General features: G+C 41.4%; 2 protein-coding genes across 5 annotated transcripts in view; one reads left to right on the top strand and one right to left on the bottom strand.

The window, feature by feature from the left end:
* atp8a1 (ATPase phospholipid transporting 8A1) overlaps positions 1 to 22,016 on the top strand; it is a 160,562-nt gene extending 138,546 nt beyond the window's left edge. For 3 of the 4 annotated variants that reach the window (XM_058396945.1, XM_058396947.1, XM_058396946.1), the window contains 8 exons: positions 5,501 to 5,579; positions 8,299 to 8,360; positions 8,535 to 8,591; positions 9,236 to 9,343; positions 18,265 to 18,353; positions 18,722 to 18,814; positions 19,312 to 19,403; positions 21,376 to 22,016. In XM_058396945.1, the coding sequence (XP_058252928.1) occupies positions 5,501 to 5,579; positions 8,299 to 8,360; positions 8,535 to 8,591; positions 9,236 to 9,343; positions 18,265 to 18,353; positions 18,722 to 18,814; positions 19,312 to 19,403; positions 21,376 to 21,473 (678 nt within the window). In that variant the 3' untranslated portion in view covers positions 21,474 to 22,016. The remainder of the gene's footprint in view (positions 1 to 5,500; positions 5,580 to 8,298; positions 8,361 to 8,534; positions 8,592 to 9,235; positions 9,344 to 18,264; positions 18,354 to 18,721; positions 18,815 to 19,311; positions 19,404 to 21,375) is intronic. The other variant, XM_058396948.1, reaches the window with a different exon arrangement.
* Positions 22,017 to 25,034: 3,018 nt separating this feature from the next.
* Positions 25,035 to 25,723, bottom strand: part of shisa3 (shisa family member 3) — a 4,935-nt gene continuing 4,246 nt past the window's right edge. The window contains exon 2 of the mRNA XM_058397835.1: positions 25,035 to 25,723. This exon is cut by the window's right edge and continues 919 nt beyond it. The gene's annotated coding sequence lies outside the window, so the exon portion shown is untranslated.

Below are 25,723 nucleotides of genomic sequence, written 5' to 3'. Positions count from 1 at the left end.
TATGACTCTTACAGTGTGTACTATGACTCTTACAGTGTGTACTATGACTCTTACAGTGTGTACTGTGACTCTTACAGTGTGTACTGTGAATCTTAGTGTGTACTGTGACTTACAGTGTGTACTGTGACTCTTACAGTGTGTACTGTGACTCTTAGTGTGTACTGTGACTCTTACAGTGTGTACTGTGACTCTTAGTGTGTACTGTGACTCTTACAGTGTGTACTGTGAATCTTAGTGTGTACTGTGACTCTTACAGTGTGTACTGTGACTCTGTGTGTACTGTGACTCTTAGTGTGTACTGTGACTCTTACAGTGTGTACTGTGACTCTTAGTGTGTACTGTGACTCTTAGTGTGTACTGTGACTCTTACAGTGTGTACTATGACTCTTACAGTGTGTACTATGACTCTTACAGTGTGTACTATGACTCTTACAGTGTGTACTGTGACTCTTACAGTGTGTACTGTGAATCTTAGTGTGTACTGTGACTTACAGTGTGTACTGTGACTCTTACAGTGTGTACTGTGACTCTTAGTGTGTACTGTGACTCTTACAGTGTGTACTGTGACTCTTAGTGTGTACTGTGACTCTTACAGTGTGTACTGTGAATCTTAGTGTGTACTGTGACTCTTACAGTGTGTACTGTGACTCTTACAGTGTGTACTGTGACTCTTACAGTGTGTACTGTGACTCTTACAGTGTGTACTGTGACTCTTAGTGTGTACTGTGACTTAGTGTGTACTGTGAATCTTGGTGTGTACTGTGACTCTTAGTGTGTACTGTGACTCTTACAGTGTGTACTGTGAATCTTAGTGTGTACTGTGACTCTTACAGTGTGTACTGTGACTCTTACAGTGTGTACTGTGACTCTTAGTGTGTACTGTGACTCTTAGTGTGTACTGTGACTCTTAGTGTGTACTGTGACTCTTAGTGTGTACTGTGAATCTTCGTGTGTACTGTGACTCTTAGTGTGTACTGTGACTCTTAGTGTGTACTGTGACTCTTAGTGTGTACTGTGACTCTTAGTGTGTACTGTGACTCTTACAGTGTGTACTATGACTCTTACAGTGTGTACTGTGACTCTTACAGTGTGTACTGTGAATCTTAGTGTGTACTGTGACTCTTAGTGTGTACTGTGAATCTTCGTGTGTACTGTGAATCTTCGTGTGTACTGTGACTCTTAGTGTGTACTGTGACTCTTAGTGTGTACTGTGACTCTTACAGTGTGTACTGTGACTCTTACAGTGTACTGTGACTCTTACAGTGTGTACTGTGACTCTTAGTGTGTACTGTGACTCTTAGTGTGTACTGTGACTCTTAGTGTGTACTGTGAATCTTCGTGTGTACTGTGACTCTTAGTGTGTACTGTGACTCTTAGTGTGTACTATGACTCTTACAGTGTGTACTATGACTCTTACAGTGTGTACTATGACTCTTACAGTGTGTACTGTGACTCTTACAGTGTGTACTGTGAATCTTAGTGTGTACTGTGAATCTTAGTGTGTACTGTGACTCTTAGTGTGTACTGTGAATCTTCGTGTGTACTGTGACTCTTCGTGTGTACTGTGACTCTTCGTGTGTACTGTGACTCTTAGTGTGTACTGTGAATCTTAGTGTGTACTGTGAATCTTAGTGTGTACTGTGACTCTTAGTGTGTACTATGACTCTTACAGTGTGTACTATGACTCTTACAGTGTGTACTATGACTCTTACAGTGTGTACTATGACTCTTACAGTGTGTACTATGACTCTTACAGTGTGTACTGTGACTCTTACAGTGTGTACTGTGAATCTTAGTGTGTACTGTGACTTACAGTGTGTACTGTGACTCTTACAGTGTGTACTGTGACTCTTACAGTGTGTACTGTGACTCTTAGTGTGTACTGTGACTCTTACAGTGTGTACTGTGACTCTTAGTGTGTACTGTGACTCTTACAGTGTGTACTGTGACTCTTAGTGTGTACTGTGACTCTTACAGTGTGTACTGTGACTCTTACAGTGTGTACTGTGACTCTTACAGTGTGTACTGTGACTCTTACAGTGTGTACTGTGACTCTTAGTGTGTACTGTGACTCTTAGTGTGTACTGTGACTCTTACAGTGTGTACTGTGACTCTTAGTGTGTACTGTGACTCTTAGTGTGTACTGTGACTCTTACAGTGTGTACTGTGACTCTTACAGTGTGTACTGTGAATCTTAGTGTGTACTGTGAATCTTAGTGTGTACTGTGACTCTTACAGTGTGTACTGTGACTCTTACAGTGTGTACTGTGACTCTTACAGTGTGTACTGTGACTCTTAGTGTGTACTGTGACTATTAGTGTGTACTGTGACTCTTGGTGTGTACTGTGACTCTTAGTGTGTACTGTGACTCTTACAGTGTGTACTGTGAATCTTACAGTGTGTACTGTGACTCTTAGTGTGTACTGTGAATCTTCGTGTGTACTGTGAATCTTCGTGTGTACTGTGAATCTTCGTGTGTACTGTGACTCTTCGTGTGTACTGTGACTCTTAGTGTGTACTGTGACTCTTACAGTGTGTACTGTGACTCTTAGTGTGTACTGTGAATCTTAGTGTGTACTGTGAATCTTAGTGTGTACTGTGACTCTTAGTGTGTACTATGACTCTTACAGTGTGTACTGTGACTCTTACAGTGTGTACTATGACTCTTACAGTGTGTACTGTGACTCTTACAGTGTGTACTGTGAATCTTAGTGTGTACTGTGACTCTTAGTGTGTACTGTGAATCTTCGTGTGTACTGTGAATCTTCGTGTGTACTGTGACTCTTAGTGTGTACTGTGACTCTTAGTGTGTACTGTGACTCTTAGTGTGTACTGTGACTCTTACAGTGTGTACTGTGAATCTTAGTGTGTACTGTGACTCTTACAGTGTGTACTGTGACTCTTAGTGTGTACTGTGACTCTTAGTGTGTACTGTGACTCTTAGTGTGTACTGTGACTCTTAGTGTGTACTGTGAATCTTCGTGTGTACTGTGACTCTTAGTGTGTACTGTGACTCTTAGTGTGTACTGTGACTCTTAGTGTGTACTATGACTCTTACAGTGTGTACTATGACTCTTACAGTGTGTACTATGACTCTTACAGTGTGTACTATGACTCTTACAGTGTGTACTGTGACTCTTACAGTGTGTACTGTGAATCTTAGTGTGTACTGTGACTCTTAGTGTGTACTGTGAATCTTCGTGTGTACTGTGAATCTTCGTGTGTACTGTGACTCTTAGTGTGTACTGTGACTCTTAGTGTGTACTGTGACTCTTACAGTGTGTACTGTGACTCTTAGTGTGTACTGTGAATCTTAGTGTGTACTGTGAATCTTAGTGTGTACTGTGACTCTTAGTGTGTACTGTGACTCTTACAGTGTGTACTGTGACTCTTAGTGTGTACTGTGACTCTTAGTGTGTACTGTGAATCTTACAGTGTGTACTGTGACTTAGTGTGTTCTGTGACTCTTAGTGTGTACTGTGAATCTTAGTGTGTACTATGACTCTTACAGTGTGTACTGTGACTCTTACAGTGTGTACTGTGACTCTTACAGTGTGTACTGTGACTCTTACAGTGTGTACTGTGACTCTTAGTGTGTACTGTGACTCTTACAGTGTGTACTGTGACTCTTACAGTGTGTACTGTGACTCTTAGTGTGTACTGTGACTCTTACAGTGTGTACTGTGACTCTTACAGTGTGTACTGTGACTCTTAGTGTGTACTGTGAATCTTAGTGTGTACTGTGAATCTTAGTGTGTACTGTGACTCTTACAGTGTGTACTGTGACTCTTACAGTGTGTACTGTGACTCTTAGTGTGTACTGTGACTCTTAGTGTGTACTGTGACTCTTACAGTGTGTACTGTGACTCTTATTAAAACTTCACATGCATCTGTTTCTCAACTGTACCGATGCTCCAGTGCACAAGAACTGTGATTAGATTTCCATATTCTAAACACAGGGGAAGGTTTCAAGTATCCTGTTTTTATTTTTCCCCTCGCTACAGAGAAACCTGCTGGTTTGAGTAATGTTCTGAAGTCTGTACAGTTGTGAATGTGATGCTGATTAGTTTTTGATGCCGGTCAGGAGACATGTTTGCAGTGAACCTTCGGCGCGGAAGGCGCAGGCGGAAAGTAAGCGTCTGCTCGATTTCACGCCCGTTTCATGCCACATTAGCCCTTAGCTTTTGTTTAGGCACATTTGTACAAAACGTAAATTCCATACGAGCTGGATTTAGACCATATTTATTTAGAACTTCAAAGTACACACACACACACACACACAGGCGCTGTGAGTGAGTAATATTTTTTCCATACATTCATGTCGCTGTGTGCTGTAGAGGAAAGTTAATCCATCTTAATTACTCAGAGCTGTCTGTGTTTGTATTAAACGCGTCCTTTTTCGAGTGTTTTTCACTCTCTGTAATTCTCCAGAGGACAGATTGGTGAAATATGATAAGGCCACAAACTGCTGGAGAAAAAGGAGGGAGACAGAAAACAGAAACAGCTCTCTCTCTCTCTCTTTCCATCTCCTTCTCTACCTCTCTCTCCCTCTCTTTCTCTCACCCTGTCTTCATCTCTCTCTCTCTCCCCCTCTCCTTTTCTCTCTCTTTCCATCTCTTTCTCTACCTCTCTCTCTCCCCCTCTCTCCATCTCTCCCTCTCTCCTCTCTCTCTATCCCCTCTCTCATGCCCTCTATGTCTCTATTACATACTTATGTGATATTTCTTTTTCTTCTTTAAAATGGTATTTGTAAATGAGTATATATTTTCTAATAACTGTCTAATTTTCTAACTTTCTAATAACTAAAAAAAAAATTAAAAGTAATAGAAAATTATTTTAATGTAATTGTTTGAAGTTTGAAACAAATAAAACTCCATCGCTTCCTTGCGCTAACACTCTCTAATGATAATAGTGGATTGACCATTTTTTAAATTTATTTATTTATTTATGTTTAAAGGTTTATGTATTTATTATTTATGTATTATGTAATTATACGCACACAAAAACAACTCGGGGAACACTTCATCATCGCAGTATAACACCAAGTCAGTTTCAGGGATATCAGTCTGTCCAGTTAGGAAGCGGAAGTGATTGTGAATGAGTTTCACCGGCTTTGGTGCAGTAGCTGCAACCCAGTCAGGTGGCAAAGCAGAGCTAGTCTACATATATAATGTGTGTGTGTGTGTGCGCCTCTGTCTCTCTGTCTCTCTCTCTCTCTCTCTCTCTCTCTCTGTCACACACATGCGCACACACACATAGGGGATATAGAATATACAATGTGTCTGTCAGCAGGGTGGCTATTGAGCACACAGGACCGACAAACCCTCCACTTAGCCCAGTGCTGAGAGCGTACAAAAGCTGGGGCCAGGGGTCAGCTACAGGGTTAGGGTGGCCACTGGCTTTCTCATGACTCACTCACTCATTGTGTGTTTCTCTCTCTCTCTCTCTCTCTCTCTCTCTTTCTCTCTCTCTCCCTCCCCCCTCCTCCATTCTGCTTCAGGTTTTTTGGGCACATTGTCTGAATGGACTCTTCCACTCGGTCATCCTCTTCTGGTTCCCTCTCAAAGCCTTCCAGCATGGTGAGCGCACACACACACACACACACACACGTCTCCTCAGTCAGAAAATTTAATCTCCTCTTGTCTGCCGCTAGAGCGATTACACAATCACACGCACCTGACCAAAGTTTAGTGTATTTTCTTTTTATTCTTTAATCAGAAGTGAACACAGTGCTGCACACGCTATGTGTCTCTCAATCAGTGCCCAGTGGACTGCACACACTCAGGCTTTTAAATATATACACACACAGATTTACTCATGTGGTGCAACCACACACTTCCACTGTGCCTCTCCTCACTCTCTCAAGTGTGTGTGTGTGTGTGTGTGTGTGCGTGCGAGAGTGTGCTGGACCACACAGCGGCTTTTTAAACAAAGCTGAGACTTTTCTTTCTGACTGACAGCCCGTCAGCACCACACACACACTGGTACACAAATATTTATACACAACCACCAATATACTCATTCAGTTTAGCACAGAAATATTCACACACTAGGGATGTTTAATTTCTTCAACGTTATTAGTGGAATATGAAGCCTATCACTTCTGCATTTTCTTTCCCCAACACAGACGGAGAGATCTGACCGTAGCTATGAGTATTTCATAAACCTTGGTACAAAATAAATCATAGCTTTCTGATGAACTTAAACCTTTTTGCAGTGCTTTGTACTGTTTGAGATATAATATAAGCCCAAATATCTTTTTATTCAATATATACACACACTATATAGAATGTAGTATATTTAGTGTATGAAACCATTTAGCCGTAGAAAAAGGCCGACTCCAATAAGAGGCTTGAAATATCAGTTAAAACATCAACGCATGCTTTGTTATGATGAATACAGTACGGATTAAGTCTTGGGCACGTAGAAAGAAATGCTGTTCTCGCAAACATGCCTTCAAAAATAATTAGGCTATAAATAGCCGTGAGCAGTAATAAACTAAAGTCAATATTTGGTGTGACTCCCCTTTAAATATTTATTTTCAACATTTTAAAATCTTTTTATAAGTTTTATAAGGAAATTGGATGATATTTTTTTAACCGTCTTGGAGAACCTGACACGGTTTATTTGATGACTTTAACTTCATACTTGCTCTTAAAAAGCTTAAGAAAATGGCTGTTACTGTTGTTACTGACACACAGACATGTTACTGACACACAGACATGCTTTGTAACAGAAAATGTTGTCCTGGAAAATTATTATTATTATAATTATTGTATAATATTTTTTAATATTTTTTTATTTTTATATAATTTTTATATTTTATATAATTTGTTAATATTTTAAAATGGTTTTTATATTTTTATATAATATTTTTTATATTATATATAATATAATTTTTTTATTGATTCAATAAGGCAGAAGTCATGAACTCTGAATCTATCAGAAATTGTGTAATAAATTGCTTTTGAGTTCATTGGTTTAACATTTTAATGGAAAAATTCAGGCTAGTCTTTGCTATAACATTTTATATTTGTGCAATTTTGCATGTACACTATATTGCCAAAAGTTTTGGGACACCCCTCCAAATCATTGAATTCAGGTGTTGTGTTTCAGGTTGGGGTCGGCCCCTTAGTTCCAGCGAAAGGAACTCTTAATGCTTTAGCATACCAAGACATTTTGGACAATTTTATGCTCCCAACTTTGTGGGAACAGTTTGGGGATGACCCCTTCCTGTTCCAACCAGTGCACAAAGCAAGGTCCATAAAGACATGGATGAGTGAGTTTGGTGTGGAGGAACCTCAACCTGACCTCAACCTGATAGAACACCTTTGGGATAAATTAGAGCGGCGACTATAAGCCAGACTTTCTCGTCCAACAACAGTGCCTGACCTCACAAATGCGCTTCTAGAGGAATGGTCAAAAAAAATCCCATAAATACACTCCTAATCCTTGTGGAAAACCTTCCCAGAAGAGTTGAAGCTGCAAAGGGCGGGCCGACTCCATATTACATTCATGTGCATGTAAAGGCAGACGTCCCTAAACTTTTGCCAATATAGCCTAGGTTCACATGTAACATTAATATTAATTTAATTCCAAAGTCAAACAGAGCAACAGTGTACAATATTACCATAGACCAAAAAAAGGGGGATTCCTTCAGCTGTAAGAGGACAAAGGTTTCTATGGCACGGCCGAGCCGTTCTGCTTAATAGCCTTGTTTCTCTCGAAGCAGCAGTCTGAGCTCTAATGTGTTTAATAGCAGTCATCTAAATGCCAGGGTGGTGCTGTCATTTCAAACACTGACTGCTTTCTTACTCTCACACACACACACACACACGTTGCTACTATTCATACCTTTTAGTTCCTGAATAAAACAGCAGAGAAAGTTGATATAATTTGTCATTTCCTTGCTTAGTAATCATTTCCTCTGAGCTGCACAAGCTTTTGCGGATGACTGAGTTGAGGTTTTGTTCTTGCTGTTATCTCTACACATGTAATTCAGTCACATGTCCATCTGCAGCTGTATGCACTGGATTGTGTTCTGTCTATGGCCTCTCACCCCTCTGGCTGTAGAAATGTTTCCAATCAACTGTTCAGAGCTTTTCAGTGAAGATTTTATCTTGAAGTTGCTTGTCTTAATAGAGCCTTATATTAGACTCTTCACCAAACACGTGTGTGTGTGTGTGTGTGTGTGTGTGTGTGTGTGTGTGTGTGTGTGTATGTACGTGAAGATGTGTGTGTGTGTGTGTGCCCTCTATACAAGAGACTAAAAAGCTTTCGTGTTGATTCTCCTCACAGATACGGTCTTTGGGAACGGAAAAACTCCAGACTATCTGCTCCTGGGGAACATGGTGTACACAGTAAGTTCTGTGGGGTTTCTGGAGCCCCGTTTTTGGGTCCTTCCAAAGCATCTGTGTGTCCTGCTCATGTCTTATCGGCCATCCTCATAGTCATGCTGTGGAGTAAATCACAAACGTACATCGAAGGTATGCTTTCTGCAAGCTAAGAAATAAGACTTGGTGTTTGTGTTGCAGTTTGTGGTGATCACTGTGTGTCTGAAGGCAGGGTTGGAGACCTCGTCCTGGACCATGGTAAGAGTTTCTCCACGCTCTGCTCCTTTGTCCTGACTCACTCCTCCCCCATGCTCCTCCTCTCCCTCTCTATTAATGTTGGTAGTGATGCTGGTGAGGTCATGCCAGAGCTCATTTGTGCTCAAGACATAAATTCACAATGTAGTTTTGTGAGATTTCACTTGGAACAGCCCTTTTTTTATACTGAAATATCTGATCTTTCTGAATGAAGGCAATTTATTTTACTTTAGTAAATATTGGATGGCTTTTATCAGTAGAGCTGTTAGATTAAGTACAGTATCTAATCATACACGATTTTTAGTCATGTGCGTTTCTACTCAATCGACTAAAAACACTTTCTCTCTATTAACCAGTTATCCTTTAAGACTCTGTACTGGTATTTATTTGGGATTTTGATGGTTGTAAATTGTACATAATTATCTCCCTTTTTTTTTTTTTAAATCCAGTAACGTGATCATGTGAGAGAAAGTCCTAGCGTTTTTTCTGATCCTTTGTCTGATAAATTATATATAATGATAACTGCAAAAATCAGATAATTATTGTTTATTACATTATTATTAGATAATTATTTATAACATTATTAACATGTTTTGTTCAGTTAAGAAAAAAATTTACTAAATATTTTTCTGTTAATTTTTGTACAGTTTAGTCATATAGCCATTTGGGGCAGCATTGGATTATGGGTAGTTTTCTTTGGCATCTACTCCTCTCTATGGCCACTCATCCCTCTGGCTCCAGATATGTCAGGAGAGGTAAGAGTCTCTCTCTATCTATCTCACACACACACACACACACACACACACAGCTGTCCTCTTCTGTAATGCTGTCTCTAACTTCTGATATCACATAAAACACACACACACACCCTCAGGCAGGACATTGTGATTACACTCATCAGAGTGTTGTGAAACTTTCTGCACTCCGGTGTTTAAGCGCTGTATGAAGCACACACCTCTGTAAGGCCTCAGGCAGCGCTGGATTTATCCTCAACGCTCGCCTCACGCTTACCTAATAGACCCTTTTAAGCCCTGTTAGTGTCACCTGTATGAACATGAAGAAAACATTTAGGAGCTATCTGTGCCATCTCTACATTCCTGGAGGTTTTAGGATCAGACGCTGAACTGCGGATAGAAAGACGGCAGTCTCATTCACACGTCTCGCCCTGGAGTCATTCATACTGTTGCTGATGTGACTCATCATCATCATATTATTATTATTATTATATTATACATGCTCACTTCCAGAATACACAGCAGTCTTCCAGAAAGAGGTTTTGTTATTACTGACTGCTGAAATTAAACTACAGCATTGCAAATACAGCACCCTGATCTCCTTCTCTTCCCTGTCCTACTTATTTCACTTATTTTCTTAACACACCTTCGGCCTACTGTTCTGTTAACGTGTTGTGTGTTATTTTTTCTGTCTGTCTGTCTCTCTCCCTCTCTTCCTCTGTCCCCTGTCCCTCTTTCCCTCTCTCTTTTTCTTTCTCCATCTCTCCATTTCTCTCTCTCTCTCTCTCTCTCTCTCTCTCTCTCTCACTTTTCCCTCTCTCTGTCTCCCCACTCTTTCTTCTCCCGGTCTTACTCACTCTGTATTTCTCTTTTTTTTTCTTAACACACCTTCTGTCTTTCTCTTCTGTTAAGCTGTGTCATGTGTTAATTTTTCCTCCCTTCTCTCTGTCTCCCTCCCCCTCTCTGTCTGTCTCTCTGTCTCCCCCTGTCTGTATCTGTCTCTCTCTCTCTCTCTCTTTTTCCCTCTCTCTCTGTCTCTCTCTTTCCCTCTCTCTGTCTCTCTCTGCCCCCTCTCTCTCTCTCTCTGCCCCCCCCTCTCTGTCTCTCTCTGCCCTCCTTTCTCTCTGTGTGTGTGTGTGTGTGTCTCTCCCTCTCTCTCTCTCTCTCTCCCTCCACCCCCCCCCCCTCCGGATTTACAGATGATGCCCCCAGTGTCCTGTAATCTAACACCAGCTCTTACCCTAGTAACAGTAGTAGAGAAAACATCAGTGAAACACAGTGAACATTTCAGAGCACACACCTGAGAGTCTTCTACTCATTACAACAAACGAGATTTAGTTTACTTTTTATAAACAGTAGAAAAGCATCGCGTTAAAGATCACCTATAAGTCCACTCTCACTTCCTGTTACTTATAATAATGTTGACAGTAAAACACGAGAAATAAACTCTTAAAAAGGAATACTCACAATAGCTAAGTAGCAATACAGTTCTAACATAAAATGTTCAGGAAAAAAAAGGAGAACAAGAAGAATTGTCCATGTTTCAGAACAGTCTTTAATTAGACACAGTGTTCTCTGGCCAGTTTTCAATGTTTCAGACATCAGGGTGGTCAGACATTTGTCTGGGCCACTCTTTACTTTGGAAATGTTTTTCTTTTTGGCTTAATTGAAAATGAAAGAACTGTAATAGAAAACTAGTGAAGGGTGTGTGTGTGTGTGCGTGTGTGTGTGTGCATGCATATGCTTGTGTGTGTACGTGCATGCATGTTCTTGTGTGTGTGTACTTGCATGTATGTGCTTGTGTGTGTGTGTACGTGCATGCATGTGCTTGTGTGTGTACGTGCATGCATGTGCTTGTGTGTGTGTGTGTGTGTGTGTGTGTGTGTGTTGTGGTGCTTTAGTAAAGCTGTGTAATGTGCCCTTTAAATGAGAACAGCTGGATGAAGTTCAGCTCACCCTCAGGAACTGCACAGGGACTGACTCATCACCGAGCCACAGCATAACAGCAATCAACACTGCTGCCATCATAACACCTTCTCTGCTCTCTCTCTCTCTCTCTCTCTCTCTCTCTCTCTCTCTCTCACTCACACACGCCTCGTGAATGTCACACATCTGCTCAGCTGTTTCTCTGCAGCTGAATTTGGCTGCCAACAGACACGCATCAGCTCCCTCTTCATCAGCTCCACTCCTCAGCACGTTTCCCAGGCGTGAAGAGGAGAAAGACACTGATCAAACACAGCCAGAGTGAAGACAGATAGAAAGGAGGAGAGAATGGTGCTGCTGTGACAGACTGGATTAGAATGTAGAGATGGAGAAAGGATATGAGGGAACTTAGCGGTGGAGAGCTTTGATGTGGGAACTGCTGCTGGAACCATTTTACTCTTTTACACTGAAGGTTTAAACCTTGTATTTAATCAGAATGACTTTTATTCAGGTGTGGTTGTCTCTCACTTCCCCTCTCTCTGTCTCTCTCTCTGTCTCTCTCTCTCTTATTCTTTCTCTCACACACACACACACATTCTTTCTCTTTCTCTCTCTCTCTCTCTCTCTCTCTCTCTCTCTCTCTCTCTCCCTCCAGCTCACTTTCTTTCCCCCTCTCTCTCTCTCTCTCTCTGTCCCTCTCTTTCTTTTTCTTTCATTGAATGAAAGAGAAAAAGTGAATTTTATTCAGGTGTGGCGCTCTCTCTCTCTCTCACGCGCGCACACACACACACACACACACACACATTTTTTTCTCTTTCCAGCTCAGTTTCTTTCCTTCTCTCTCTCTCTCCAGCTCACTTTCTTTTCCTCCCTCTCTCTCTCTCTCTCTAACCTTTCTTTCTCTCTCTTCTTCTCACTTTCTTCTCACTCTCTCTTTTTTTCTCTTTCATTCTCCCGTGTATTAAATCCAAATGACCTTTATTTAGGTGTGTCTCTCGCTTTCTCTCTCTCTCTCTCTCTCTCTCTCTCAAACACTTTCTTTGTGTGTGTGTGCGTGCAGGTTTGTGAACGGTTGACAGCAGACATCAGGATAACTCTCTCTGATGTTCAGTAATTCCCTGTATGGAGCTGGGCTTTAGCTGTCCATATAACACTGCCTTCCATCAGTCACTCAGTGTGCGTGTGTGTTGTCGTGTCTTTGTCTGCATGTCACTGTGTGTCTCTTCTGCTTGTTCTAGCATTAAATAGAGTAAAGGCAAACTTGGCGACGTTTGTTTTGGGGGTCCCCCCCCCAGCATTAACGTACGACATTGAGGCTATTTTACACTCACTGTCCACTTTAATAGGAACGTTCATGCCTGCATGTGGCAGCATCACAATTCCTTCAGTCCTGCAGATACACAGGTCAGGAGCCTCATTTAATATTAGAATGAAGAAAAAGTCTGCCTTGGATCGTGGCGTGGATGCTAGTGTGAGATTTTTTTTAAAACTGCTGATCTACTGGGATTATAGTCTATAATCTATATAATCTAGACTATAGTTTATAGTCACAGAGATGATGTTTTTTGGCTCTTGACCTGTAGCTGCAGCTGTAATTAGCATCTCCAAATTTGGCACAGGATGGACTACTGTTTTCACACATCGTTCTCACTGTATATATTCACCCAGTCCCAACAAACACCAGTCCACATGCTAATTTATGAAGTTACCATGAATTCATCCATTTACGTGTGTGCAGATACAAGCTTTAGTTGATATTCACAGTAAACATCAGCATAAGGGAAACAATATGAATATAACGGAAACTGTAAAGTTTAGTCTATAGCTGTCTTCTATCTTCCTTATCGTCCATGTCCTGTTCGTTCTGTGATGCTTTTAATGCACACCATGGTTGTAAAGAGTGCTTAATTTATTTTCCATTGTCTTCCTCTCGGCTTGAACCAGTCTGGACATTCCCCTCTGACCTCTCTCATCAACAAGGCATTTCCACCATCGCAACGCTTGCTGAGTTGATGTTTTTTTGTTTTTCTCACCATACTGTGTGAACTCTCATGATTTAAAAAATACTCAAACCAGCCCGTCTGGCACCAACGATCATGCCACATTCACTGAGATCATATTTTTGCTCATACTGAATCGTGAGCATTATCTGAAGTATCTTACACACTGTGCTGCTGTGGCATGATTTACTGATTGTGGAATTGCATAAACTGGGACCTAATAAAATGGACAGGGAGTGTGTTTCAGTGTAATATAGTTTGCTGCTTATTAGTGTGATGTGAGGACTAATTTGAGGACAATAGGATACAGAGTTAAACATCTGCTTTGTATCTTTATAATTACGCATGTGGAAATTATATTGCAACCTTGTATTACGTGTTTACTTTCCAAACTTCCTAGTAGCAAAGGTTACTCTTATTAGTTATTCTTTAGACTCAGCAAAGCTGTGCTTTGTATTATTAGTAATAATTAGTTTTATACCACATTAATTGTTGGCTTCTCTGGTGCTCTGGCTCAGTTTCTTCTTCTCTCGTGAATTAACCCACTAGTTAGCAGCTAGTGAAATCACCGCGTGTTTATGCGTGTGTGATGGAGCGTGTATATTTTTAAAAGTACACACCTCTCTCACACCAGCGCAGAATATCCGAGTTTAGGTATTTTCATTTTCACACAGTTTATACATTGGTGGTTCAGCTGTCTGCATGCAGAGGGATGGAAGGAAGGGAGAAAATGAGTGTTTGTTTTCCATAGTGGAAGCTGTGAGCAGTCAGGGGCCTCTCTTTTCTTCAGTATTACAATGACAGCATCAGGGATTTGGTGGATTTGCCAGCTCTGTTTGGAATTAGACTGTTCTTTTCCTTGCCCCATCATTTGTCTTTCACTCTCCGTAGTCTTGTAGTCTTTCCAGCACGCGCTCTCACACACACACTCACACACACACACACACACACACACACAGCAGGTATTAAATGAGACTTCATTTCATTAAAATCTCCTTTGGGCTGCATGTCTTTCTACAGTCTTTTTAAATACACATACACGCAGGTTGTAGGTCACTTCTTTACCCCATGGACCACGCATTTTTTTAATCTGTACTACATAATAATCCATGCTTATGCTTGAGCATGGTTGGAATACCTTTGGTTGTAAGTACCTTATATTCTAGCGCATCCCTGGGTATTACCGTGTCAGTCAAAAGTGTACATTCTGCTAAGGAAAATGATCAGGACTGACGTTTTGCCTGACCGCTGTTCCTCACCACCACTGATCAGAGTAGTCAGGCATTGTCACAAGGAATACTGTTATTTTTGACCCAATCTTTTCCCAACACTGCCGCAGATGTGCAATTACCATGGACGTTACCATGGACTTTAGGCATGTGAAAATATACGTGCCTAAACGTAAATATGAACACCCAAGAAGTCATCATAAGTGCCTTTTGCGCATTTTCATCTCTATTCTTTGTAAATTAAGATGGAAATCTCTATAATTGATCCTTTTACTGATTAGACTACTTTATCCTCAGGAAGAAGTTGTATTTATGTGACAAGTGAAGTTCCAGCATCGCAATATAAACATTTACATTCACCCAAAATATTTATTTTCCCCCTCATTTTCCCGCTGGTTTGATCAGGTGCCAGTTTCCACCCATTAGCTGCTTCGCAGTGCAACATAACACACTCGGAGAAAAGAGCTCTCTGCCTTCTTCCACATACATGAGCTCATAGATGCCAACTTTTGTTTGGTGTTGCTGTGATTAATAGGATAGAGAGAGTATACTGTACCATGCTTCTCACCAACAAAACATGGCCGGTGTTGCTCCTTTGTGAGGTTTTTTGATGCTGGTTTTTGAAAAAATGGATCTGCTGTAGCTAGGAGTAGCTTTGGTAAGACATGTTACAAGTCTGTATTATCGTAAAAGTCTGCTTCGACTGTCATTTATTTTTAAACTAATTAGATTTTACCCTTAGGTTTCTCTTAAGTTTTTCTCCTTTCTCTCTCTCTCCCTCTCCCTCTCCCTCTCTCTCATTCTCTCTACTACAAGGAGAAACATCACATTTCACATCGGAATTCTTCCCTTGTGCTACAAATACAGTGGACCGACATTCAACTAAAAAACTGCTGAATTTATTTATTTTTAACATGATCAGCCACGCAAATAACACACAACACCCTTACTAGTCCTCGATAGTAGTGACCAGCTAACTAGCCTAGATTGTGATCTGTAGTAGATTTATCAGGAATAACGTTAGAGATGGTTTAATCTTGATGATGAGAAGGTTCTTGTTTGTTTTCGCGGTGGCTCAGGAGGAGAAAGCTTCTTGAAGGAGAAAATGAAGAGATGTATGCAGTTACAGTTAACATTCAATTCAATATATATCTTTAACATTCACTTTTTATCATGGAGAATCATTTCCTCCGTGTTATTTATTTCTTCTTTGCCTCAAAAACACGAATGCCTCATTCCGTGATTTTTTTCTGAAATTGTAGAAAACGCTCGGCTGTGACTGAAGGAGCTTATGACTGTTGTGCATGGAATACATTGGCAACTGGAGCATTTTTTCATTTAGCAGCTTGAGTGGCGGTGCAATGCATATTAAAGCTGCACCAACTATTCACTGTGATATTTACTGCTCATGACAACCATGATATTATTTTATTTGCCCGTTACAGCAGTGTCTGAGATCCTTTAGTGTAGCTGCGGATTCAGAAACACTGTGATCGGGTTGTGTGCTGTTATCCTTGGCATTTCCAGTGTGCAGCTCAATACAGTACTTGGCTATGACGCCAGGTTACACACCAGAGTCTCATTTTGCTTTAGTTGACTGGATATTGCTAGGTCTTTTATATACGATTTGTGCGTGCATGCGGATTCCGTCTGTGCTCATGAACACGAGTAGATGCGGAACAAGTCGAAAACACAGTGCTGGAGCTGTGGATAGTGCAGTGTGGCTGATGAGAGCGGGCTTCAGACATTTATTAGCATATCCTCTACACCCCGAGCGCCGCGGCCAACAGGACCCACGTCCTGCCATCTCTCTGAGGCGTTGATTTACAGTCTGTGTACCCAACTTTCTCCTTGGATAAACACCCCATTAAATCCCGGTTTAGAACTCGAACTCTGAAAACAAACAAGTGTAGCTTGTGAAAGATTTCCCAGTTCACTCACAGATTTTGCTGATACAGCAATTTGTATTCCTCTTAATTGTTTTCTTTGCATGAGCGCTCCTCTCGTGAGGATTTCTGAGAAAGCGTATTGTTCAGTTCCTGTCTCGAGCCCACTGTCATTGATCAAACGTCCTCATAATCGGTTTTGTTTGGGTTTAATTCCCCACACTACGTTTGATTTCTCGATAGATAAACGTGTAAATGATTAAAGTGCTGTTGGTGAGAGAACCATCACTTCGCTGAGAGATCTATAATCTCAGGGGCTGCTGAATTGCCAGCCCAAAATCTCATGCAATTTTCTTTGATGTCTCTTAGCAACAGTTTTCTTAAAAATCCCTCAGTGACACAGAACACGGTTGTTCCATCAGGATCGGCAGAGACATTAGGAGGAGGAGGGGGGGGGGGGGGGGACCATTTTGATTTCCAGTCATTTGAGATTTCCTTCCCTCTCAACCAACCCCCCCCCCGTATGTTTTGTCAGACATCAAAGTCTATTGCGCTGTAACAGCTTAGCTAATTTGGCAACACCTGAGTTCTTTGAAAGCTTTGACACTGATTGGTGGGTGCGGGCGTGCCTCATGGCGCCGTTTTAGACCCTCTCCTGGTTTCCATTACAGGAAGGACCTTGGTTAGGGGGCCGCCAAGTTTGGACAAGTGGCACAGGCATGTACGGCAAATTGCGATGCAAGGAGGCGACTCGGTGCTCTTTGACATTTAATGACGGATCGTTTCGGTGCAGCAGGGCCAAAGCAAACAGGCAAACTGCATCACCCTGCTTGCAGAGAATCACCGTCTGCTGCCGTAGATGCTCCAGAACCTCAGCACTTGCACTTCTTTCTCCGTCTCTTACACACGGCTGGATTCAAACAGCCCGAAGTCTCTGTGACGCCAGACATATTTTTGTCGTCGGATGTTTTACAGGAGCACGGTGCTCCTCTCCTCAAAATGTTATTTTAATTCTCAGAGAGATAAATGTGTGAGGTTTGAAGGCTTGAATATCATTATTTAATTAGCCCACTGCTTTGTTGCTCTTTTTCTCACCCAATCCAAACAGATGAATGTCTTTCCAGTCTGTGTTTATTTAATTTATTGGTATATTTTGGCTCACAGGCTGATGCTGGCCTTACTTTAGCCTTCATCTCAACGCATATTAATGATTTGTTTTAGTTAAAGAATTTTTAAAAGATAACACATTAGTCCTGTTCCAGCTTTTTTTTTCCCAAGGCTTTATCCCAGTCTCCTGAACTGAACAGGCAAACATATTTGGTGTGTGTGTTTTACCTACAATTCAAAGAAAAGAGAAAAATGATTTTCCTGTTGATCTATGGAAACATGTTTCAGCGTAAAAAAGAACAGCCGTTAAATATTAAAAGCGGGCAGAAAAATGAGACTTATACACCACAGAATGAGTGATGCCTCTTTTAATTCCCAGCACGAGTGCTGGGCTGAAGAAATGTGGTGCAAACATTTACCTAATGCACAAACAAGCCTTGTACTGGTGTTTGTCCTTTGGTCTCCTCTGCATTTCTCTCACACACTGAAACTCTCTCTTTAAGGCACACACGCACACAGTGCTCAGTTGAGCAGTTTGCAGGTATGCAGGAGCAGGTGGGCTGAGTGAGAATGGAAAACACTCTACATACTCTAATGATTAGCAGCTTCTCATGAGCATGAATTTAGCTGACTTGTTAAAGCAACACACACACATACACACACACACACTCCTCAAACCACACCAACACAATTCACCACATGTCCCTTTGACTCACTATTGCTGTTTAGTTGTTTGTAGTAATCTCATATTCATACATGACCGTGTGTGTGTGTGTGTATTTGCGTGTGTATTTTAGGCAGATATGATGTTCAACTCTGGAGTCTTCTGGATGGGATTGTTTTTCATTCCTGTCACTTCCCTGGTGTTTGACCTGGCTTACAAAGTGTGAGTCCCCATGTCCTCATCTCTTCTGCTCTGGAGTCAGAGTTTAGTGTCAGATGAATACGAACCTGTTGAAGATCAGTCAGTTCATTTATATATATAAATCTTCATATATATAAATCGTCTAACTTAACATTAACATGACTGTATAGTCACATTTGGAAAGACTGTGTGTTTTTAGTGATCAGTTTTTAAGGACAGTTGACAAAATTGTTGTTCGCTTAACTCAAATGTTTTTGATATTAGTTTTGATGTGCAAAGAGCTTTTATTTTGTGTATTCTATTGTAGAATAATTATACAATTATACTTCTGACTCTTTGTTTCTCTCTTCCTTCTGTGTGTGTTGTGTGGGTGTGTGTGTGTGTCTCAGTATAAAGAAGGCATGCTTCAAGACCCTGGTGGATGAGGTTCAGGAACTAGAGGCTCTTTCGAAGGACCCTGGAGCCGTGGTTTATGGGAAAAGGTATAACACACACACGCACAGAGTCCTGACCAACCTTGTCAGCCTCTGGCTGAATGTAAAGAATCACAGTAACATGAGCTGCACAGTTCGATGAACAGGACAATAATGGCTGGAAGTCTCTGCTCAGTGTGAAACAAGCTCCAGCGTTTCTGCAGCAAGCTGCACTTTCTTTCACTGTCCACTTTATCATCTGTAAGCGGTAGTGGGTACGGGCAGTATTAATGAAAAGGTGCGAGCGGTTCAGCGGGGATCTGAGGTCTGTGTGAATCATCCTGCTGGCTTCTCTCCCGTCTCAGCACGCCAGAGGCAGAACACACTCACAGCTCTGTTAAGGGTTTTGGTGTGTAAATCTTACACACTCTGTCCTGTGTCTCTCCACCTTGTGGTTCTGCCACAGGGGAGACATGTGGGACAGAGTTCTAAATAATGTCAGCATCTCACTCTTTACTTTCTCTTTCTCTTCTCCTTTCTGTGTGTGTGTGCACGTGTACATGCAGTCTGACCGAGAGGGCTCAACTACTGAAGAACGTGTTCAAGAAGAGCACAGTCAGCCTGTACCGCTCCGACTCCATGCAGCAGAATCTACTCCGTACGTCAGCGAAACACCTTCACTCCACCTCCCACACGCTCATACCACACACACTCAGACCACCTGCTAGACACACACACACACCCTACTATTTCCATCTCCACCATCAGAATGCAGGTGCACACGTACACCCAGGCGCATACTGATGCACATATGCTGCGCCATGCTCACTCCTCAAGCAACAAACCTTGGGATATCACAGGCCTTGGAAATTAATCTGAATAAATCAGGGCCAGCTGATACTGCCAGCTCTGAGCAAAGCACCAACTGCTCTCTTTTTATGTCAAGTGCATACTACACACATTTCTCTGATCTACAACGTCTTTCATCCACGCTGCATGACGAATCTCGGATCCAGGAGATAGATATGAAGCTCATTAAGCACTGGTGCAGCATGACTGCCTTTCTGATGTGAAATGATCAGAAGTAATATCACAAATGCATGCTTCCTGACCTCCAGTTCTCTTTTTCTATCTACCCAATCAATCTTTCATCCATTTTTGTAATTTCTTTTCAAATAAGGGCAGGAACAAAAGTTACATCTTCTGTTATTGTCACTCAGACGATCAGATTATCAGACGCGCTTAGACGATATCTGCACTCCAGTTGTCCGGTTTTACTCGGACAGCAGTGTTGTGTGGTGTCCACTAGACATAACGCAAAAGTCAGAGCCAGGATGCAGCTGGTGCTCATATGGTTGAGACCGTTAGACATTTGACTAGATGAGGGAGTAATGTGACAGAATTGTTGTTTTTAGTCAAACCACTGGAGAACAGCCTCAGCACTTGGTGGTAATGCCTGTCACAGGATATTTGATCTCACAAGGCTTTCACACACACTGACATGCCTCACAACTATAATTGCAAACATACCCACCTGTGTAGAGCTCGGCCTGACGCATGCTTCCTCCATGTCCATTTGCGTTTGTTTGCGTTCTCTTGCTTTTGTTCTAATTTTTTGCTCATGATATTATTTTTTTTGTCGTTTGTTTTTAGGTGGGGAAGGGACACACTCGGTCATAGTCTAATTTTGCATGTCCTTTATCCTAAAATCACACCTTTATCTTAATTAACCCAGCATTACCTCTTCCCCACCTGCATGTGTGTGCGTGTGTGTGTGTGTTTGTGTAGTGCTGTATAGCTCTGTTAGCTGATTAGGTCGCATCTAATTATTTCCATGTCCCACTGTCATTCCCACAATGCACTGTTCTCCTCGGGCCTCTTGCATGCGCCTCCAGGTCAGCAGGTAGAGGCAGAGTCGGTTGAGACGTAAAGGTGAGTCGGGGTCAAAGGTTAACCCTGGTGTGCAGTGCAGTAAAGGATAAAGTGTGTCTAAACTCTGAGCTTCTGTATCTAACAGCATGGAGACAGCAGGTCTCTCCGTAGCATGAAGACTTTTAGGTTTTCAGTAAGCGAGTGTAATTGAACAATGCTGTTACAGATACGTCTAGAGCAGTTCTGAAAGTCTTTTACCTGACATCATAGTTTAACAAAATTTTCTATTTTATTTTGATTGGCTGCTTTGTTAACAGGCCACGCCCACATTGACCCCTCACATACACTTAGTTGCTCCTAGTGATTTACAAACATCTATTCTTATCATCATTTTATATAGATCTTCACCAATCACGAGCTCAAAGTGAAAATCTGACTTCTGTTGTGTATTTGTGCCAGCGTCTGTCTAGACAGTTCTATCAGCTAGGGCTGGGCAATATGACCACCTAACATTTGATATTGCAATATATTGTTCGCTTCACTGATTGGATGTTAAAATCAGTTCTTGTACTGGTGGAGTCATATTTCTTTTTTAATCTCTACAAATGTAGTACGGCTATTTTGTTAGCAAAACAATATTGTGGGGTTTTTTCCCCCTCAGCTATTACTCTAATACATTTTGCCATATTGCCCATCCCTTCATATCTACATTTGTACTGTATTCTCTGACTCGTCTTCTCCGTGATGTCTCCCTGCAGACGGTTACGCTTTCTCTCAGGACGAGAACGGAGTGGTCTCACAATCGGAGGTCATCAGGGCCTATGACACCACCAAGCAGCGGACCAACGAGTGGTGAGATCCGGCCCCCTCGGCCCGGCCCCTCAGCCGCCAGTCAACCTTTTGAAGCTGACAGAAGTTAGGGCCTGTCAGGTTGTTTTTGTCCAGCTCTCTTTTGCTGGAACTGAGTAGGACAGAGCAAGAGGTCAGTACTTCAGAAGGGAATATTCAAAAAACAAAACAAAAAATGAAGCAAGGAACAAAATTAATCCATAGTTTTGAAGTCGGCGCAGCCGCTGTGTGTCCAGCTGAGTGTGGTTTATGCTGGACCTGCAGTGTTAATGACCCACCAAACATGGGGGGACGCTGCGGAAACACCAACATGTTCTCTTCTCTGACATTCACACTGTAGTTAAAGCCAAAAGAAATCTGGTGGGGATGATGGTGTTAACCCTTTCTCTTAATGGTCCTTTGACTGTCGTGACGGCGTCTTATCCTCTCTCCTCTACATAATCCCTGGAACAGATCACGAATTGCCAAAGAATACAGTCAGAAGGTTGAAATGTGAGATGTATTATCCCCGTCATATTTATAATGATTTCTCCTCTTCCACTGATTTCACCCCTGCAAAGACTCGCTTGCTCTTATTTCCTTCATCATTTTTTTTTTTTATTTCTTTTTCTTTTTCTTTTTTCTTTTAAATAATCAGTTGTTTTGTGCCTGATTCAGTTGGGTTTATTTTTTGTGCCTGAATCTGTTACTGCATTCCACATGGCACACAGCTGCAAATCACTAATGTGCCTAATAGGAACTTTTTAGTCCCCTGTTAGAGACTATTTCAGATCCTGTAGCTAGGTAGAATTTCTAATCCAGTAAACCATGAAGCTGCTGTTGTCTCTGCAGTGCCTGGCTGATTCATTAGAATGGGGAGACTCTTCTGAGCTGCGTGTCGAGTCTGTTTTTCAGCCAGTTCTGAAAGTATTGAGATGATCCAAACGTTAGACTCTGGAGAAATGGCGAGCTGATCCCACAAAACTGAAGTGCCATTAGCTTATGGGGAAATAACGACGACTCGGCTTAGAGGTGCACCCACTATTTAAGAACAAAAAAAAAAAAAAAAATCTCTTTGTGTCTATAGTTATTTTGTGAATTTGTATTTTTATATTGGACAAGTACAACTTTTTTGGATCGATCCGCTTTGTAAACGAGATCTCATCCTTCTGTTTCGTCGTCAGTCTCCTGGAAGATGAGTGGAATATCCCTGTGATTTGGAACTGTCCTGTTAACATTATTAAGGCTTGTTTTCTTTTTCTTTTATGGTCGAGTTTGTGCACCAGTTCTCTTCTCCCTGTGGGAGAGCAGGTTCTATATTTGTGTGTATTTTGTGTCTCATCTGCATGTGCATGTGTGTGTGTGTGTGTATGCTGGAAAGTGTGAGTGTGTGTGTGTACCTGTTAAGCATGTCTGTTTTAAATTAACCCTGAGAGAATAACTGCTAGTTCTTCATACTGAACTCTTAAAGGGAGATTTTGTGTGTGTGTGTGTGAGAGAGAGAGAGAGAGAGAAACTCCCATGTCTGTGTCTTTCCTGTGTGTGATGCTGCTCGCTCCTCGTCTGCACGACTCCAGGTATAATCAGTGAGTTATGTGCTGCTGCATGGCCGTGTGGGATGTGTGCTAGTGTGTGTGTGGGGGGGGGGAGTGTGTATGTGTCCCAGGCACAGAGGGGTTCTTGTCAGTGATGCCTAACTAAAGCTTGACAGATGATGTTGCACACTGCACTGTTAATGTCTCCAGTGCTGGCGAGTCTCTCTGATCTTGAGTATTATTTCCAGTATTATGTATCTGTTTGTACGTACTTTTATTTAAAAGCTCACAGCGGATCTCTTCTTCAAACAGGAATTTCAGCTGTTCCTTTCCGGCTATTGTAAAGTAAAGCTACAGTGCATTTGTCTTCTTATCTCCGCTTTTGGTGAGTGTTTATTCGGTCGCTGGCGGTGGCAGGCTCTCGCTGAGACGTGGAGCAGGAACAGTAACAGAGCTGGACTTGTGCGTTAGCAAAGCCATTGTCTGTGGACGTGGTTGACTGCATGACTGGATTAAATGTTAGTCGTACACTAATTCTCCTTCTGCTGTCGGTCAGTTAAATGAAGAAAACACTCTTTAAAAAAAAAAAAAAAAAAAGTTTGTATTAACTTTTTGGTTGTTTTCTTTTTTAATTTTACGTCTTCATTGTTTAATGATTGTTCAGCATGTTGGGACTGCAAAATTTTAAATGTTCTGTCTTTTACTGCCATAACAGACTAATGAAATAAACTTTACAACATGAACACGGAAATAAAACGGCGTTTTTTGTCATCAATACCGACGTCCTTCACTTTGAACTGTAATAAACGAACTCGATATCCATGTGGTTTCCCCGTCTGTGTATATTTTCACTGCTGTGTCGTGAGATTCGCCTCAGAAATATAACTGACATTGGAGTTTCTCCAGAAACAGAACGTTAAATATAATATTTAACATTAATTCCCACACTAATATAAAGCGTCCAGTCTGAGAACAGTCTTCCCCTGGCCTGTTTCCTGTCTAGACCAGTGTAAATCCACCAAATCATTCAAGCCAGTAAATTATTTCATGCATTAAAGCTGTGCATTTATATCAATAAACACTGCATCAGCAGAAGTTGTGTTTATCACTCATGAAGACTGTAAAATAATAAAATACTGCAGGCACGCAGATTCCAGGTTCTTGTTTAAGGCGGAGCTCAGCCTCTCGGTTTATTTGCCACTCTGTGTTCTTTAGCAGGACGTTTCTGACCGCTTCGTCTCCGGCCCTCAGGCTGTACCATACTTAACCTGTTTACGAGCAGCGATGGGTCTGAATCAAGTTGACTGCATTTTGGACTAAATTTCTCTGCCAGACCCTGTGGGGAAAACGCCAGTTCTCATATTGCACATTAAAAGTATTTTCTATTAACATGTCTTTGGCTTTGGCAACCTTTCCTAGCTCACGCTCATTACACATATTTTTAAGAGCTTATCTCTGGACTGAAGACTCACTGCTGTGTGTTGGTGTGTACTTTAATTATTTTATACTGCAATTAAGGAAATTGAATGATTAGAAATTGGCCAGACAAACACAGACACGCAGCCGTGAGAAACTAAACAGGAAAAGGTGGAGAGGATCCCAGAATCCATCAACCCACTTCACGTGTACTATATAGATGCCATCTCTTTCACTGTCGTTTGATTCAGTTCCTGTGTGGTTCGTCTGGGGATTGCTGAGCTGCTTTGCTGGGATAACAGTTTATTCTTCGTGGGAGCCTCGGGTATATTTCGGTAAATATTATTACAGTGAAAGCGCCAGTATCAGTCTTGGTGGCCTGTGTTTTTTCCTCTTTTTTTAAAAAAATTTGTCTGTAGAATAAATCACCTTGCGTAGTGTACAGTGTTGATCAGAGAAACCACAGCCTTCCTCTGTCTTGTATAAAAATAGTCACAGTTTCTAACATGAACATATGTGGCTGTTCCCACATTCGAATAAAACGTATTGCTTTATTACAGCAAACTCAAGTTATTACTTTATTACAGCAAAATTTTCAAAAAATGACATTTAATCTGTCTTTTTCTTAAAAAAAAAAGAAAAAGAAAAAAGAATCAAATAAACAGCAGAACGGAGCATTGACACGGTTCTCGTCCTGGACTGTTCTCCAGCTCGTCGCTCTGCTCCAGTTGGTCCGATGTTTCAGTAACGTGAGTGCTCAGAGCACTGCTCTCACCACAAATCTAGCAGCGAGCGTGTAGCTGTTAAAGTAACCTGAAACCAGGGCGATTATGGGCAATTATTCAGCTTTCTATGAATTATGCTAAATGAAATACAAAACCTAAACCAGATCATGGAAAAACAAACAGTTGAAAAGAAAAACGGTCCCAGAGGTAACTGTGCCTTAACTCTGTTGTAGTTGAGGGAGAGGAGTAAGGAATGTTAAGAAATATGGCTCGATGTTGGAAGCTGTTTGTTCACTGAGCCAAACATAATGTGCTGTAAAATGTACATTTCAACACGAAAAAAAAAAAAAAGTGAACAATCGGCTTCCCTCGTTTAGACAACTACATATTTTTATCTTGTTTTATGAAATAAACACACACATACACACCCGGACACTCGGCTAAATCATTTCTTTGATTGTCAAAAATCCCTGGTTTGCTTTGTTTTAATTCAGTGAATGATAAGCAAGTAGTCCAGAATAATTCTTCTATGTTCTTACAGTCATTTCCTTGTCTTATCACACGTCCAGAGAGAGAAATGTTTGTATAAAACACAATGAAAG

Source organism: Hemibagrus wyckioides, linkage group LG08 (genome assembly GCF_019097595.1).
Source record: "Hemibagrus wyckioides isolate EC202008001 linkage group LG08, SWU_Hwy_1.0, whole genome shotgun sequence".
Classification (NCBI taxonomy): domain Eukaryota; kingdom Metazoa; phylum Chordata; class Actinopteri; order Siluriformes; family Bagridae; genus Hemibagrus; species Hemibagrus wyckioides.
Note: the sequence above shows the minus strand (reverse complement) of the source record. Positions and strands in the feature narration are given on the sequence as shown.